General features: G+C 36.6%; 1 protein-coding gene across 5 annotated transcripts; it reads right to left on the reverse strand.

Annotated features, from left to right (window-relative positions):
- Nucleotides 1-916: 916 nt before the first annotated feature.
- On the reverse strand, nt 917-18,168 carry LOC130879204 (cytochrome P450 2C26-like). Of its 5 annotated transcripts, none has more exons than XM_057777466.1 (9): nt 18,001-18,168; nt 11,634-11,784; nt 11,255-11,422; nt 9,598-9,758; nt 8,387-8,563; nt 6,701-6,842; nt 4,788-4,975; nt 2,856-2,997; nt 917-1,098 (listed from the first exon to the last, which is right to left on the reverse strand). In XM_057777466.1, exons 1-9 carry the CDS (start codon nt 18,166-18,168, stop codon nt 917-919), a joined length of 1,479 nt encoding a protein of 492 aa, XP_057633449.1. The 5 variants fall into 5 exon arrangements, with proteins under 5 accessions (XP_057633449.1, XP_057633451.1, XP_057633450.1 ...); XM_057777468.1 differs by having other exon boundaries at nt 9,598-9,729; nt 11,256-11,404; nt 11,622-11,784; XM_057777467.1 differs by having other exon boundaries at nt 11,255-11,404; nt 11,622-11,784.

Below are 18,168 nucleotides of genomic sequence, written 5' to 3' on the forward strand. Positions count from 1 at the left end.
AATTGACATCATACAATGTGTAAAAATTAAGAAAATAAACTGATGAGACTTTTTAAGAACTTTGGTGTTGTTTGGGAGAGAAGGATAATACATAGAGCACAGGATTTCCTGTGTAAAAGCATGAATTCATATTTGGTTCTAGGTAAGAATCATAAACTGGAATGACAGGAGTTTATGTTCAGAGTAACATCAATTCAGGGACAGAAATTACAACACTTAATGTGGAATATTCCCTATGTCTAGTCCTTACTGTAATTCCTCTTGCAGCAATATTTTTCTCATTCAGATCCAAAGTTGAAGTCATCATTAGTGAGGCTCAGCTAAAGAGCCTTTCTAACACTCACTCTTACTTTCTTTGCAAATATTATGAGGAAGAAACAATAGCATCTTAGGACATTAATTTACTACTTCTTGCATTATAAACAAAAAAATGACAATGGATCAGGTTATGTAGACATATACATGGAATCCCAGAACTTAGGAAGTGGGACAGAAAGATTTTAAGTTATGTTCAGCTGTACAGTGAGTTTAGAGTGAGCCTGGACTATATTAGATCATATCAAAAAAAGAAATAAATAAAGGAAACTTTGAAAATAGACTAGAATTATAATGATTTTATTTAAAACACACAGAGCTAGGTGATACTGAGGTACCACATTTCTCAGTTTTACAGTAATAATATTTACTAATTCATCATTAGATAAAAATCAGCAATTTTGAAGTCAGTAAAAAATTGAACAGCACAGGGAAATGTAGATGGGTTTGTGCAGTGACCCTGAAAATTGCCCCAAGTAAAAGATGGGCATTCGCTGAACCTTGAGGAGATGAGCCAATGTGAGGTGGGAGGTCAGAGAGCCATGCCTAACAGAAAAGGTCAACTGTGCCCGGGAGGAAGGGGCTTCAGGGAGAAATACATTTAGATGGGAATGAAGCAGATCTGGAACTCGGGTGGCAAAGAAACAAGTCCAGTGTTGACTGGAGTGATATCAAGGTCTTTTGGATCAATTGGAGACCTCAGGTTAAAGCTTTGTAAAATGGTGGTCAGGAATAAAAATAACTCCATTCTGGCTAGGCCTTCTCCCACACAAATCCGTTTTCCTAGAAATAAAAAAGATGTAAAAAGAGAATATAATTAACTCCTTGTGATTGGCTGAGACATGCACTATGTTTGCAACTATAATGAAAGAGAATTTGTGTCATAGACTGGATGAATGAATGGATAGTAGATGAATAAATGGAGAAAAGATGGACACATTTTTCTACATGTCTAATATTTAAAAAATACAGTTTTAAAATACTTGGATACAAAGTTTCAGAGGGTGAAATAGCAATATTGAGTACTAGACTTCCCATCCACAGTATGAAAACAAAGGAACAGTTATTTAACCGCACATGGAGGTGAGAGGCCAAGGTGTGCTCTGGGATTTAATAGAGCACAAAGTTGCGCTAGTGTACTCCAGAGAATATGGAGATACAGCAGAAGAGACAGAATAACACTGCTTTGGAAACAAACACCAGGATAAAGGAAGAAGTGCCTACTGAAAGAGAAAAATGAAAAAGTGTTACAGCACAGACAGAAGGCTCCATCCTATAGAAAAAGAAATAGCTTTAAAAAAGCAGATAATAAAGATCCTTCCTAGCTGAGAAGATTTAAAGAAAACTTTTATATATTTCTCAGCAAATACCCAGAGTACTAAAGCCAGCAACCATCATAAATTGTAGAGATTAAACTACTCTTGGGGTTGGAAAACCTGACATCATTGCAGAGTCCCCATGGGCAGTCCACAGCTATAACTGGATATGCAGTGGCCACCAGAAACAGTTGTTTAGAAGAATCTTTGATGTATGCTGAGTATGATAAGTCCTTCATTGGCCATATATTTAAATACATGGTCCCCAGTTGACAATGATTTTTTGCAATGTTGTAAAAATTTTAGTGGGTGGGGTTGCAGAAGAGAAAGTCAGTCACTGAAGGTGGATCGTGTAGGTTTATAGTCTCCCCCACTTCCAACCTAATGTCTGCTTCATGTTCAACCAAGATGTGAGGATGTGTAGGGTCTCAGCTGCTCTCTCTAGCCAACACCAAGGCACCTACTTCCATGTCTCCTCCTCCATAATAGACCATACTCTGTCAAACTGTAACCCCAAATAAACCCTTAAGTTGCTTCTTGCCAAGTATTTGTTCACAAGAACAAGAAAAGTAAAGTGTACAAAAAAACCTGGAATCAAGGAGTGAGTTTTCATGAATCTAGCTGCCTTACTCATAGAGGTCTAGGTATTTATTGTCTAGAAAGACTTAAATAGGAGCATAGTGATTTATCTAGACACACAATACAACCACATTGTGATCCAGCTCTGTGAATTTGAGTAGGATGGGTCAACACTCTAAAAGTATCACTAAAACAGCTCAGGAGATATAATGTTTTATCTCAGAGAAAGTGTGTGGACATCAGGAATGGTAATAGTGCACATAATACTACACATAATGCAACAGTAGCACACAAATCATGTTGCTAAACAATGGCTGTCTAATTGGTCTTAAAGCCCACTAAACAAGAAGGAAATATTGCCTATTACCAGAAAACCTCCCCTAACTTTCCTAGACATCATCAACTTACTTATCTTTATATTCACAGACAATTGTAGCTCTCATATTCATCAGGGAAACTCTTTGCAACAAAGAAAAAACATTATAGAAAACCACAACTGATCAAAATGTAGAGAACAATCTATCATTGGGTGCCTAGCTCCAGAGGATACATCTAAAGCACAACCATTGCAGCTAAGGCTCGGGGACATTGAGGAAGAGTGGGGTGGGCTGTAAGATCCAAAAGACCAGGAAATGATTTGATTACCTGTTGAGAAAGGAACAAAGTAGTCACTTTTTTTAAACTTGCCATTCTCATCCAAAAAGTGACCAGGATCAAACCTCTCTGGGTTGGGGAATTCTTTGTCATCATGTAGCACAGATGTCAGTGATGCTATGACAGTGGTTCCCTGTAAATAAGAGGCATAGACAAGTCAAGTTATATAAATGTTACAGAGGTAAGAGTAACAATAGACATGGCATAGTCAAAGCTTCAGAGGAAATCATGTCTAAACAAGGGCAGAAGCCTATCTAAACAGACAGATCGTGCAACAAACAGGAATGTGTTGGATCCAATGACAGTAATCTTGATACAGTGTCCTTCAATAACTTTCGAAATACTAAGTACTGAAATATACATTTTTTAACAAGATTAGCACTGGTGTCTATCACCACCTTCTGCTTTACTTTACCACTGCTGCCACTGCGACATGCATATGTGGAATGTGGTTTCAAACGTAAGTTTTTATGTATAACACCAGATATATCTGCTCATCGGAATGTTTCATGTACATGTCTCATAAAATTAACAATGTCTTCTGGAATAACATGGTCAAAAACAAATAAAATATTATTCAGTATTTTCATGACTCAGTTCATTTACCTTAATTTTAAAATATGAGTGAGGCATTTGTTACACTTAGGACTACTTAAAAAATTAAATTGACAAAATTAGAAATTTCCTGATTTTGTAAGAAAGGGTCATCAGTTTGCTTGAGGATAAATATTGAAACTGAGAAATGAATCAGATGACTATCAAGCAGGATATTCATAATATGTCAATGGCCACGCCATATATTTTATTGATTGCAAAAAAGCAGAATTTCTTTTTTTTTCTTTTTTTTAATTGAAAAAAATTTCTGCCTCCTCCCCGCCTCCCATTTCCCTCCCCCTCCCTCCACTCCTCTCCCGCTCCCCCCACTCCTCTCCCCTGCCCCCACTCCTCTCCCCCTCCATCTCCAGTCCAAAGAGCAGTCAGGGTTCCCTGCCCTGTGGGAAGTCCAAGGTCCTCCCCCCTCCATCCAGTTCTAGGAAGGTGAGCATCCTAACAGGCTAGGCTCTCACAAAGCCAGTACATGCAGTAAGATCAAATCCCAGTGCCATTGTCCTTGGCTTCTCATCAGCCCTCACTGTCCACCATGTTCAGAGAGTCCGATTTTATCCCATAAAAAGCAGAATTTTACAATGTAGAGATCTGAATATCATCTTAAGCAGAAGTGGACATATCCACATTTCCACTAACAACATAGTTAATGGATGCCAACCTGCCTTACAATATATGAGTCCCATAGGATATTCTTTGTCAATTTTTTTCTTCCAAAGTTATAACTAAAAACAAAGTACTAGAGAACAATGACACACAAACCAATCCAGAAATTGAGTACATAATTACATAAACTGAAAGATTTAATGAATCAATATATAAATTATCTAAATGTGACTATATACTTCTTAGCATCCTGATAAAATCTTAGGAGAGTCTTTTTAAAGACCAACAATCTGAACGTTAAATTTTATTTGAAAGAATAAACAGTCAAGAGTGGCTTTAAATAGAGAGTAAATTTGAAAGACTTATAGTTCCACAAACCAAGACTTGTTCTACAATTTTATTACCTCTTAATGGAAATAGCTTAAAACCCATCCAGCTTCCAGATTTAAATTGTTTCTATTTCTCTTATCTTGTAGGGGCAGCAAATTGGAGTCAATTACACTACAAATTATTAAGAATTTGAGTGTAGTCTACTTGTGATTATATCATTGTGGCTTGATTTATTTAATCTCCCTGAAGGATTTCATAACTTTCTCTTCAACATTGATAATCTTTAATTTCAAGACACAATATCTTGGGCTTATGATTTAATTTCACTCACTCAATTAAGAACAAGAGCATTAAGAGACAGAGTAGACAAAGGAAACTTACCTTGGGAATGAAATAGTTTCTGAACTTAATGTCACAGGTCACTGCATGGGGCAGGCTGTTGGGAAGGAGATCAACGAATCTCTGAACCTCATGCAACACAGCATCAGTATAGGGCATGTGACTCCTGTCCTCCGTGCAGGGGCTTCTGTGTCTACCAATCACATGGTCAATCTCTTTCTGGACTTTGGCTAGTTCAACACAGTGAAAAATAACAGAAAAGAAATTGGCAAATTGAACACAAGTCAGGTTACTTGTAGAAAGATGAATATGCCTGGCAACATTAGGAAAGCATAATATATGCTGATATAGTGATGGTTGCTATGATATAGATACTACTATCATATATACTACAATACATAGCCCTTATGTATCAATTAGCATACTTAAAAATCAACATTAATTATTGCTTTCAAATAATAAACAGAATAACAGCAAGTCAAGAAAATTAGCTCTTATAGAAGAAAACTTTTTATCAAGCATTATTTGTACCAAAACAATGCAGTACATTTAAGAATAAATTATAATGTTTTTGTGTGCATGTTTGTATGTAGTTTTTAAAGATATGTAATACCATCTTACTTCCCCAATATGGCCACATATTAACAATTTCTCTTGAAATTTATGTTTATATCTATATGTAATTATGGATATTCTTATCCATCATTGGATAAATTAAATTCTTCTTCATGTGGAAAAAAAGTTTCATATTTTCTAGATGTATTAAATATAAACATCTTTCTCAATCCAATCCTCACAGTAAAACTTTGGTTGTATCCATTGGTTAAATCTTTGTGACTACATAAAATCTCTGCCCTAGTAAGAAAACAATGACTATTGTCATTGCTGATGCTATCTTGGACTTAACTCTATTTCTCTTTATCAATTTATATTTTTTTCATTTTTGGAATTATTTTGAAATATTCAGGTAGTTGTTTCAAAGTCCTACCAATACATGTCCAGATATGGAGAAGCCTCAGACTATCAACCACTTATTTCCCTTTTGTTCTTGGTTCTCTCCTCATACCATCACCATCCATCGGTCCTTTCTGAACTGAATATTTTCTAGGTTTTGTGCTAAGCAGCCTCCCTAATTGTCTCATCCTTCACGTTTTCTTCAGATTTCTATAGCCCAATACTTCTATGTCTGGAGGACTTGGGTTCATTCCCAGTATTGATTGGGTTGTTACTAACCACCTTAAATCTCAATTCTAGGATTTGATGCCCTCTTCTGATCTCTGTGATCTCTGTGAGCACTGGGCATGTACATGGTACACAAACATAAATGCAGTCAAAACATTCACATACATAGAATATTTTTTAATTTAAAATACAATTGTAGGATACTCCCCCAATAATCTGTGCTATGCTGTATATTATTTTATGAAAACTTACTTCTAGAGTAATAAATGAAATCCCTTTAGAAATTCTGGAAAAATGACAAAGTCTTTTTAATGGACCTAAACTGTAGAATAATTTCTAGAATTATGTCTCATTAAAATCTAGAATTGGTATATCTTCTTCTGTAAGGAGAGTTTCTATTCCAACAAAAGAATTGTCAGAATAAGAAAAAAAAAATGTCCTCGGGAATATATCTTCTATTCAATATGGCTTTCTCCAATTTAAACTAGTTGCATTTTAAAACAATTAGTGTGGACACAATCACTTCCCATAAAATCCAGGCTTTGGAGCAATATTTTATTGGTCTTTCTTCCTGCCTTCCAACTTCACTTCTATCAAATATGAGGTCTGCTATGCTGAGACACCCAACTTCAGTCCTCTTGATATATGTAGCAGATTGTAGTGGTACACATAGTTAAATTCTGAGGCTTCCCTGAGATGAACAAAACACAGGACTCCATGGATCTCTTTTAATTCCTTTCTGAAATTTACTTGGTTCCCACCTGTGTTCTTACCTGTGACTTCTGGGTGCTTGAGCAGGAGCAGGAGGGAGTACCTCAGTGTTGTGCTTGTTGTTTCGGTCCCAGCAGAAAACAGATCAGCTGCTGAGAAGAACAAGTTTTCATGGGTAAACTCTGTCTTTGGGTTGTTCTTTTCCTAGGAATAATTTTACTGTGTTATCCAGCAAAATATTATCAATGTACTTATTAGAGCGAATAAAATGACTTACATGTGCCGAGTTTAACATGACAGACCTTAAAGCGTGTCATAGAAGAAGAAACTGACATGTGTTCAAGAAATATGTAAACCCACTAACTCATCTTTACCTCCTACACCCAGTGTCTTGTCTGGAAAATTTTTTTCATGAGACTCTTCAATCATGTGAACCATACAGTATACCATCTTCCCAAAGAGACAAAAATGAAAGACTTGAAGCCTCATTTTATTTTTTTAATATTTTACTCAAAATACATGTTGAATGGAGCAGCTTCTTCATCCCAGCTGCCCAGAACCCAAAATACCACACAGAATCTATATTAACTAAATCACTGCTTGGCCCATTAGCTATAAATTCTTATAGGCTAACTCTTACATATTAATTTAACACATTTCTAGTAATCTCTGTATCACCACATGACAGTGGCTTATCAGCTAAAGTTTCTGCATGTCTGACTCTGGGGGCGGCTCCATGGCATCTATCTGACTCCACCCTTCTTTCTTTTAGCATTCAGTCCAGGCCTCCCCACCTACCTAAGTTCTGCCCTATCAATAGGCCAAGGCACTTTCCTTATTCATTAGTGGTAATCACAGAACACAGAGGGGACTCTCACATCAAATACACATTTTAAAAAAAGAGGAGAAAAGTCAGAGAATACATTGTGTTAGGGATATCCACAAAGATAAACCTCCCGATTGTAAATGTAATAAAGATGGAAAGTCCCTGAGTCTCATGGGAGAAGTATACTGCTTGAATAAGAATACCAAATCCAAGACACAACTAGCATAAGGGTAGAGTTCAGTGGAGCAGAATAGAAAGATCACAAAGCAAACAAACAAACACCTTATTTTTAAGGTAAGTTCCAATAGTATTCAATTAAAATAGTGGCTTTACAACAAACGGAGCCATGACAGAAGGAGCATTTATTCATATAGGTGCCTGATAGATATCAGTCTTTAATTCCATGTCCACGTCAATCCACTTGAAGTTACACTCAGTTAAGGCACCTTTAATCTTCTGTACTAATCATTCCCTTCTCACACCCCAAGCTACAACTTACAATTCATCTGAAATTCAGCTGTCCATAGCTAATATTTTAAACTTTAGTTCAATATACAGAAAGTCTGGCTAGCTTGAACTGCTTTTTTAAGTTTTCATACATTGTCTACAAAGACAACTTTCATCTTTCTATTATGTCATGACGTTTTTTGAGAGTTTTAGAAATGTTTTGATTCCATGGGCCCATTGCATTATAAGATTATTTTGGTCTAAAACTTGGGCTCAATATATTCAAATTACTTAACTTTATGCTATCTGGCATATGTACAGCTAATTCATTTATATGTTATGAACACAAAGTGCTTGTCAAATATTACTGGCCTGTACCATTTGAATATCACTGTAAAAGAGGGATATTTTATTCATGGAACAAAATATACTCAAGCAAACAAATAACTAAATTGAAGTTCTGTTATCATTTTACCTGCTCCATTTTGATCAGGAAACAATCAATAAAGTCCCGAGGATTGTTAATATCCAGTGATTCTTGGTGCTCTGTTATTTTTGATGAAAAATAATGTTTTGTAAAAGTGAAATTTTTAAATAGTTGTCTGTGTCTTCCTGGTAGATAATCAATTACAGCAGGAAAATTATTGCAAATCTACAAAAGAAAATGATGAAAGTTGAAAACATGATTGTGTATAAGTGTGCCTCATAATAGACCTTGGCCAGAAAGTATAAATATAAAATAAATAAAATATATTATCCATTTTGATGAGGTATTTTTATGGTGCATGCAAAAATTCTCTTTGCTTGTGAAGATGTCGATAGACAAGCATAATGAACCAGCTCACACATAAGCACTGCACAAAATCTCACACAATCTTTATTCCATACATAAATGTTACATCAGCTCCTTCATTTTCTCCACAGCTTCTTCACTACAACCTTGAATACAAAACACCATGAATTGCTGTGATTTATATTTTATAGACTGCAACAGAGATAATGGAACTTAGGATATCCTGAATAGATGCATTGACGTCATACTTGCTACTTAATTTCCATCAGTCACTCTCAGACACAGAATAAAAATTTTAGCAGTGAGAGTCTTAAGAACTTTTTAAGTACAACTGTGAACCTGTGCAGATCAGCTGGATGATTTCTTCAAAATTGTTTAGACAAATTATTAACGCAGTTCAACACAGGAATAAATTTGATGGGATCCAAACACCATTTAAACATTTTATCACTCCTATGCAGACATATTGCTACTTAGGATGTCAACTGCTTACTATTAAATAAACACTGCCATACTTCAGGGGTACTGGCAGTTTCAATGATTCCTTACACTGTCCCAACTTGAAGAAAATATTCTCATTATGAAATTCCTCCTAAGTGTTTTTTGACAAGATCTCTAAAGTGTTAAATGAAACATAAGCCTTATTACTAACAGATTTCAAAAATAAAATAGATGTCCAATGAGTTATGTAGGTATCTTCTGAGCATTGATTTTTACAGAAAGTGATTAGAGATTTAATGAAATGTCAATGATCATAGTTCTAACAACCTACAGTTAGGCTTTCATTTCTCTAAAGAATTTTGGAATTTCAGAAAACATGTATCTCGAAGTGGTTTGGGGGTTTTATTGGTTTTTGTTTTGTTTTATTTTTAAAGAAAGAAGCTTGAGCTCACCTGCATCCAAGGGGAACTTAGAATCTCTACATTTTCATTTAGGACATTCATGAAGTTGAGAAATTCCTGATCATTATAATCAAAACGATTCTGGAAAATAATGGAACAGATGACATTGCAGGGAGCACAGCCCAGGATGAAGGTGGGGTCACAGGGTGAACCTGAAGAGTTAGGAAAAATTGCAAAATGTCATGTAAGCAGGAATTAACTTTTGTTTCCCAGTTACCCAAGCCCAAATAATCACACTGTAACAATATTAATTACAACACTGCTTAGCCAATGACTCAGGCATATTTTTATGTAGCTCTTATGTCTTAAATTAAGCCATGTTTGTGCTAATCTATGAATCACCATGAGGCTATGACCTACCAGTAATATATATATATTTGGATTTCCCACCCAGTTTTATTCTGCCCTGCCATAGGCTGAGGCAGTTTCTTTATTAAGTAATGTTAATAAAACATATTCACAGCATACAGAAGGAAATCAAACATTAATGCCACTGAAATAAATGTGTGTAAAACACTCTATCACCTAACAGGTAAAAGAATTTATGACATTTCAAGCAAGTCTTACCCACAGATGGCTGGTAGACATAACAATATGCATTACATCTGTACATCATTTTTATATTTTATATGGTTTCATTGATCTGACCATCTATCCAAATCATGAAATTGAGTATACTGTTTTTATCTGACCCCTTTATTGACTAGCCTATCTCCGCAGAGGTTTGGAAAAGAGACTTTTCAAACTCTCATCAATTCAAGACTTTTGAGGAGATCCAAGTCTCTTTGTGATGCCTATGAATAACATGATAAAAAGATGCATGGGAATGAAAGGCAGGGGGATCTGGAAAGAGGTGGGGTGTGAATATGATCAAAATGCACTGTACAAACTTCTTAAAGAACAAACAAAAGTAAAGGGGAAAAACATCTGCGCACGAAAAAGAAGAAAGGGAAAGAATGATAAGAACTTAGGAAAATTTATATATGGGATTAAAAGCTCGTGTCCTTAGCCAGTTAATTTTACAGATTCATGCGATGATAAATTTATTCAAAACCATAAATCAATATCATAAAATATTAGAAATAGTACATTCTGTCTTGTACAAATTATGCTATGGCTTTAGAAAAGAATGAATCAATAGGCCTTTATTAAAATAGTGTCAAATAAAAAAATGTGTTACAAAGCAATATCCATGCATGGGCATGACATGTCAGTGGTACAACACAGCCCAGTTAAAAATAATTTTACCATTAGGTTTCTGTTCTATACAACTGTGATGCTTTGATTCCCACCATATTCACATACCAAGCATTTGCTACTGAAATTAATATTTATGCTGAGGAAAATTATTCTTCCTTAAAACATCAGAAAGTAAGTTCAAAACCAAAAATTTATATAGTCATTTTGGTTTTTGAAAACAAAACCGGTGAAAACTATCTAGAGTAAATGATGACTTAGATTCTCTACAACAGACAGAATCCCTTCATAAAACAAAAATCACAGATATAAAAGCTCTCCTAAATTTTTTACTGCAAGTCACACTTTCCATATGAAAACAGAGCTATAACACAGAATGAAAACTCTAGCCACCCTCAAAACTTCTCAAAGACATAAAACAAGACAGAAGTCTATGATGAGTAACCCTCACCATTGGATTTCCTCAATTCCTCCACAAGACAGCGAGCTTCCTCTTGAACACGGTCCTCAATGCTCCTCTTCCCCATTCCAAAGTTCCGTAGAGTCATGAGTGAGAAGCGCCTCATCTCCTTCCAGGTTTTTCCACTACTAAAAACTATGCCTAAACGAAAAATCAAAACTAAGTAGAAAGATTCCCAAATAAGGAAGTGGGGCTGATGGGTGGCTGCTGCACAGAAAGCCAAGTGGGGTCTGAACAAGTTTTCAAGATTACATTCCACCCTCATTATGACACTATGACCACAGCCCAACATACATACATGAACACATAGGTGCATGGAGAGGTACATGCATGAACTTGTAGGCACATAGCCACTTACCATGACCTTTACCAATCTTTTCAGCCATTGGAAAGTTTCCTCTTCCAGCAAACTCATCCCCATTATCAATAAAGGCTTCTTTTAAAGCTTTATACCCATGCAATACCACAGTAGGCTTCCTGCCCAAGTATAGAGTGAACACGGAACCATAGACTTTTGAAAACTGGAAAATAAAAAAGTACTTAAAAATAGAGCAAAAAGATGTCAGTGTTTGACTACCAAAAGGATACCTGGAGGCTGCGCACAGACCTTTCTCACTCTTTCTGCTATTCCAGAAACAATTCTTTTTTTTTCTTTTTTTTTTAATTGAAAAAAAAAAATTGTCCGCTTCCTCCCCGCCTCCCATTTCCCTCCCCCTCCTCCCGTCCCTCTCCCCCTCCCCCCACTCCTCTTCTCCTCCCTCTCCAGTCCCAAGAGCAGTCAGGGTTCCCAGCCCTGTGGAAAGTCCAAGGTCCTCCCCCCTCCATCCAGGTCTAGGAAAATGAACATCCAAACTGTCTAGGCTCCCACAAAGCCAGAACATGAAGTAGGATCAAAACCCCATGCCATTGTCCTTGGCCTCTCGTCAGCTCTCATTGTCCGCCATGTTCAGAGAGTCCGGTTTTATCCCATGCTTTTTCAGTCACAGTCCAACTGGCCTTGGTGAGCTCCCAATAGATCGGCCCCACTGTCTCAGTGGGTGGGTGCACCCCTCGTGGTCCTGACTTCCTTGTTCATGTTCTCCCTCCTTCTGCTCCTCATTATAACCTTGGGAGCTCAGTCCGGTTCTCCAGTGTGGGTCTCTGTCTCTATCTCCATCCATCGCTAGATAAAGGTTCTATGGTGATATGCAAGATATTCATCAGTATGGCTATAGGATAGGTTCATTTCAGGTTCCCTATCCTCAGGTGCCCAAGGAACTAACTGGGGACATTGCCCTGGGCATCTGGTAGCCACTCCAAGTTCAAGTCTCTTGCCAACCCTTAGGTGGCTCCCTTAACTAAGATATGAGTTTCCCTGCTCCCCTATCCAACCTTCCTTTATCCCCAATCATCCCGTTTCCCCCAGATACCCTCATCCTCTCCTTCACACTTTTCTCTCCCCATCTCCCCTCACCCCCATCCCACCCCACCCCCAAGATTCCAATTTTTTGCCCGGCAATCTTGTCTATTTCCCATAGCCAGGAGGATAACTATATGTTTTTCCTTGGGTTTACCCTCTTGTTTAGCTTCTTTAGGATCACAAATTATAGACTCAGTGGCCCCTATCCATGGCTAGAAACCAATTATGAGTGAGTACATCCCATGATCTTCTTTTTGGGTCTGATAGTTGCCCTTAGCACTGAAACAGCATACCAGCTGCTGTTCCTTTTCCCTCATCCATTCCTCCTGCGGATCCCACAGACCATCCCACCTTGTCCTTCTCTCCCTCCCTCTTTGCTGTAGCCCACAGCCCAACTTATCCACAGACAACACCTGGTTTCAGTGCAGAATTCTACCAGACTTTCATATAAGAGTTAACATGAACATTCCTCAAATTATTTATTCTACAAAGTAGAAACAAAAGGCACATTGCCAAATTCATTTTATGAGGTCACAGTTACCCTGGTGCCCAAAACAAATAAACATTCAACAAAAAAGAGAGAATTACAAACCAATTTCCCTTATCAACACAAATGAAAAATACTCAATAAATTACTGGTAAACTGAATCCAAGAACACATCAAAAAGATCATTCACCATGACCAAGTAGGTTTCATCCCACAGATGCAAGGATGGTTCAACATACAAAAACCTGTCAATGTAATCTCTCCCATATAAATAAAACTGAAAGAAAAAACACATGATTATCTCAATAGATTCCAATTAAAAAAAAGCCTTTACTAAATCCAACACTCCCTCAAGATAAAAAAAAAAGAAAAAAAGAAAAAAAAAAAAAACACTGGAGAGGTTATGGATATTAAGAACATACTTTAGCATAATAAAGACAATTTACAGCAAGCCTGTATCCAACAGCAAATTAAATAGAGAGAATATCAAAGCAATTTTACCAATATCAGGAATAAGATAAGACCGCACACTTTCTCCATATCTATTCAGTAAAGTATTTGGGTTCTAGCTAGAGCAAAAAGACAACTAAAGGACATCAAGGGGATATAAATTGGAAAGGAAGATGTCAAAATGTCATTATTTACAGATGATATAATAGCATACATACATGACTTTAAGAATTCCACTAGGCCTTTAATCCCAGCACTTGGGAGGCAGAGGCAGGTGGATCTCTGTGAGTTCGAGACCAGCCTGGTCTACAGAGCTAGTTCCAGGACAGGCTCCAAAACCACAGAGAAACCCTGTCTCGAAAAACCAAAAAAAAAAAAAAATTCCACTAGGGAACACCTAGAGCTAATAAACACCTTCAGCAAAGTGACTGGATACAATATTAACTCAAAAGTATCAGTAACCCGCCTATATACAAATGATGAGGAAAAAAAGCTGAGAAAAATTCAGGGAAACAACACCTTTCACAATAACCTCAAATAATATAAAATATCTTGCTGAACCTTCAACCAAGCAACTGGAGAATTTATATGATAAAACTACCATGTCTTTGAAGAAAGAAATTGAAGAAGATATCAGAAGATAAAAGATGTCCCATGCTTACGGATCAGTAAGATTAACAGTAAAAACTACCCTCCTAACAAAAGCAATCTACAGATACAATGTAATCCCCATCAAAATCCCAATACAATTCTATACAGACCTTGACAATACAATTCTTCATTTCATAAGGGAAAAAAAAAACAAGAAAGACTACATGGTCAATAGCTAGTCAGGAGGTATGGGTGGGACTTCAAGACAGAGAGAGCTCCGGGAAGAAGAAAGAAGGAGTCACCAGGAAGACATAGAGGAAATAAAACATACAGGAGTAGAGGTAAAAGCTACAAGCCATGTAGTAACATGTAGATTAATAGAAATGGGTTAATTCAAGTTATAAGAGCAAGGTAGAAAAAAGCCTAAGCTACAGTTGAGTTATTGTAATTAATAAGTCTCTGTTTCATGATTTGGGGTAGGGCAATACAGAGTTTGGGGTTTTGGGGAAGCATGCTGCATGTCACTTGGTGGGAGCATGGGCCAACTGGTTATCAGAGTTGAGGTGGTGAGTGTAGCTCCCACCCGGCAGTCTCAGAGGCAAATAACAGACTTCCATCATGACCGACTGGGTGGAGCAAACAAGCACTTCCATTTTTGCCCTAGCAATGCTGCAGCTTAGGTTTTTAACAAGTGCTTAGCATTTTAAGAAGAGCTCCTGACCAGAAAATAATTACAGATACACAATAAAAACAGATTCATATTTAAAAAAAAATCTCAAAATGGCCCACAGTGTTGGATAAATGTATATAGGCTTGGAAGAGAAAAGAAAAAGAATATAGATAGTTATAAAAAGAAGAAAATGGTTTTTTAAAAAACGTAGTCTTTAAAGAGCAAGAGTACAGACAGCCATAGATTAAAAGTGTAAAGAAAAATAAGCCACATAAAGATAGAAAATACACAGAGAATCTGGATTATGTATATTATTGTGTTTTCTTTTAATTTTTTGACTGTGAGGGGATTAAGTGACCAACATATATACCTTAAAGGTATCTTATCTTTAAAATTTGGGTCAAAGGATATGTTGCTTTAGAAAACAGGTTCTTCTTTAGTTTCCACAGAAGATGAGAACCTATGGATTTCTGTTGACTGAGTTTCTGTCCTGCCCAGTTTCCACAATCATTAATTCCCAAAGAAATCACACAGAGGTCTACATTAGTTATTAACCGATTGGCCCATTAGCTCAGGCTTCTTATTAGCTCTTATAACTTATATTTGCTCATTATTCTTGTCTATGCTAGTCACGTGGCTCAGTACCTTATTCAGCGAGGAAGTCACATCTTGCTTCTTCTGTGGCTGGGTGAGGATTGCAGAGAGATAGGCTTCCTTCTTCCCAGAATTCTTTTGTTCTCAATGACCAGGCTCTACTTCCTGTCTAGTTGTCCCACCTATACTTCCTGCCTGGCTACTGGCCAATCAGTGTTCAGAATACAGACCATTTTCCCACACCAAATTTCTTCCAGACTAATGTGGTTTGACCAAGAGCCCCTGAAAAGTTGCCTTGAATACCCCTAAAAAATTACTTTGTTCAATAAGCAGCAGGAAGCAATTTGGAGAAGAACTATGTCCATATTCCCAAATATTGTTATAAGTGTTTCATTACATTTAAAGGGGGATATGCTATGGAGATTTTCATTGGTATGGATCTTGAATTATTGATACAAATTTAAGGTCAATATCATATGTATTCCTGCTCTTGATTAAGGTATTATGTTTGTACACCTCATTTAAAAATGTAATGTATATAATAGTCAAACTTGTAGTCATGTTACTTAGGTTTTCCAAATATATAGATATGTATTTCAGTTAGATAAGTATTCTTCAAATCTTTCAGAGACCTTCAAAATATGGCACTAAACTGTTTTAAGAACTTTTCATGACAATGAGACAAATATACTTCTGACAGCACAAATCTATTTCAAGAGAGATATGGGCTCAGAGGCTCCTTATGGAGTTTGATAGACATTTGGGCAAGAAACTCTTCTTGCCTATACTGCTTGATGCTATGTTGTATAAACTGGATATGTAGAACCAACAGAAAAATAATTGATGAACTTGCATAAAAGTGAGACAATCCTTCAGGGTTCCTGCTTCATGAAAGAGTCTGCCAGACATTCTGCAAGACATAGAAGAAAGTGACTGAAAACTGCCAATATAGGCAGAAATGTCTGAAATTTCCTGCTTTGTAGAAAAGTCTGCTAGATACTATGGGCTGGTAGCTGAATATGGGTGTCCCAACAATACAAAAGAATTTTGGGTGACTGTCCAGGCAATGAGATGTCCCTGTCAATTCTAGAGTTTTGAAAGTTGCTTACAATGCACTTCATGTTAACTTAGGTAATACTATATCCTTCTGGAGTCTTTGATGAAATTGAAGAATGTATAATTATAGTTTTCCTTAGTTATGATAAAAAATGAAGTAGATATAAATATTGTAACTATAATTTTTACTTGATACCTGTTTTTTATATGTAATTTTACTATGCTAAATTTAAGACCTTTCTTTTTTATTTAAAAAGAAAAAGGAAAGTGATGCAGAATTCACTGCTGTATATTGTGAGTACCACTAATGAATAAAGAAAACTGACTTGGCCTGATTGGGTGGAACAGAGATAGGTGGGGAAAACTAAACTGGAATGCTGGGAGGAAGAAAGTGGAGTTAGAGAAAAGCCATGTAGCCCTGCCAGAGACAGATGCTGGAACTTTACCTGGTAAGCCACAACCTTGCAGCCATACACCGATTAATGGAGATGGTTAGTTTAGGATATAAGAGTTAGCAAGAAATGCGCTTAATCTATTGGCCAAACAGTATTGCAAATAATATATTTTCTGTGTTATTATATTGGTATTGAGCTGCTAGGCAGCTGGGAAACAAACAAGCAGCCTTTCTTACAACAATGTCCCAAATATCAAATTGTAGAAATCACAAATCCCAATGCTTGTCTATTTTGTAGTTCATATTTGAGCATTAAAAAATTAATTAATTAAACACTTAATTTATTATCTGCTTTTGTTCACCTTGAAACTAATGCCCAGGTGACTGCTTCAACATAATCTAAAAGTTCTCTTTATAGAGATTCTAAATCAGGACCTCCAGCATTAGCCATAATATTCTGTATTTTAAAGTGAGGTTAATATGTATTTATCACCCAGGTTACATTGCTATCTACGTGCATTACAAGGAAGAGATCTCTAGAAGGTGTAGGATTTTCCAGAAACAAGTTCTGACATCATGCCACATTCTTGTCTTCAAAAAACCAGTGTTTTCAGACTCTGAAGAATTCTAATAGCAAATACCTGGCCCTGGCTGACTATCAGTTCCTATCACTTTTTTAATGTTGTTCAGACCCATAATTTCCTGGAGACTAAACAGAAGTTAAATTCTTTGCAGAAGTTCTATTTGTTTTCCAGTACTACATACAATACATGGCTAAGAAATCTCTAATTGCTTCCTTAGTTTTATCTTCAGTCACTAGCCAAAAGTTTTAAGGAGGAAAAAAATTATTTACAACTTTTGCCACCCTGTGATTTCTATTCTACTAGGCACCCACTAATGTTTGCCCTGCCAGATCACATTTCCTCATTCTATGATTCTGACAATGATGTGATGAAAACACAGCTGGGACATCAAGCTTAGGTGACAAATTTACAATTGTGTATCACATAGAACATGCATGGTCATATATTTCACTTAAACAATGGTCCATTTACTTCCCTTTGAATGCTACTCAGAAAACAAAACATGTACTTACATTCTTCAGTGATTTGCTGATGTCCTTAAGGTCCATCTGAAGAATATTTCCTATGATCGGGAGAGGAGTGGGGCCAGGAGGAAGCTTTCTTCTCTCAGAGTTCTGCCTCCATAGTGAAAGGAGAAACAGACATGAGAGAACAAGCCCCAGAAGCACACCTAGAGTCAT

The sequence above is a fragment of the Chionomys nivalis genome, chromosome 8 (genome assembly GCF_950005125.1).
Source record: "Chionomys nivalis chromosome 8, mChiNiv1.1, whole genome shotgun sequence".
In the NCBI taxonomy this organism is placed as follows: domain Eukaryota; kingdom Metazoa; phylum Chordata; class Mammalia; order Rodentia; family Cricetidae; genus Chionomys; species Chionomys nivalis.

Excerpts from the sequence above, each read along its gene's own strand:
- LOC130879204 (XM_057777466.1), bottom strand. The coding sequence starts at position 18,168 with ATGACTCTAGGTGTGCTTCTGGGGCTTGTTCTCTCATGTCTGTTTCTC. Across the intron at positions 11,423-11,633 it reads TCCAATGGCTGAAAAGATTG|TTTTGATTTTTCGTTTAGGC; the intron begins GTAAAGGTCATG and ends CTTTCTACTTAG. Across the intron at positions 4,976-6,700 it reads CAAGCACCCAGAAGTCACAG|CCAAAGTCCAGAAAGAGATT; the intron begins GTAAGAACACAG and ends GTGTTGAACTAG.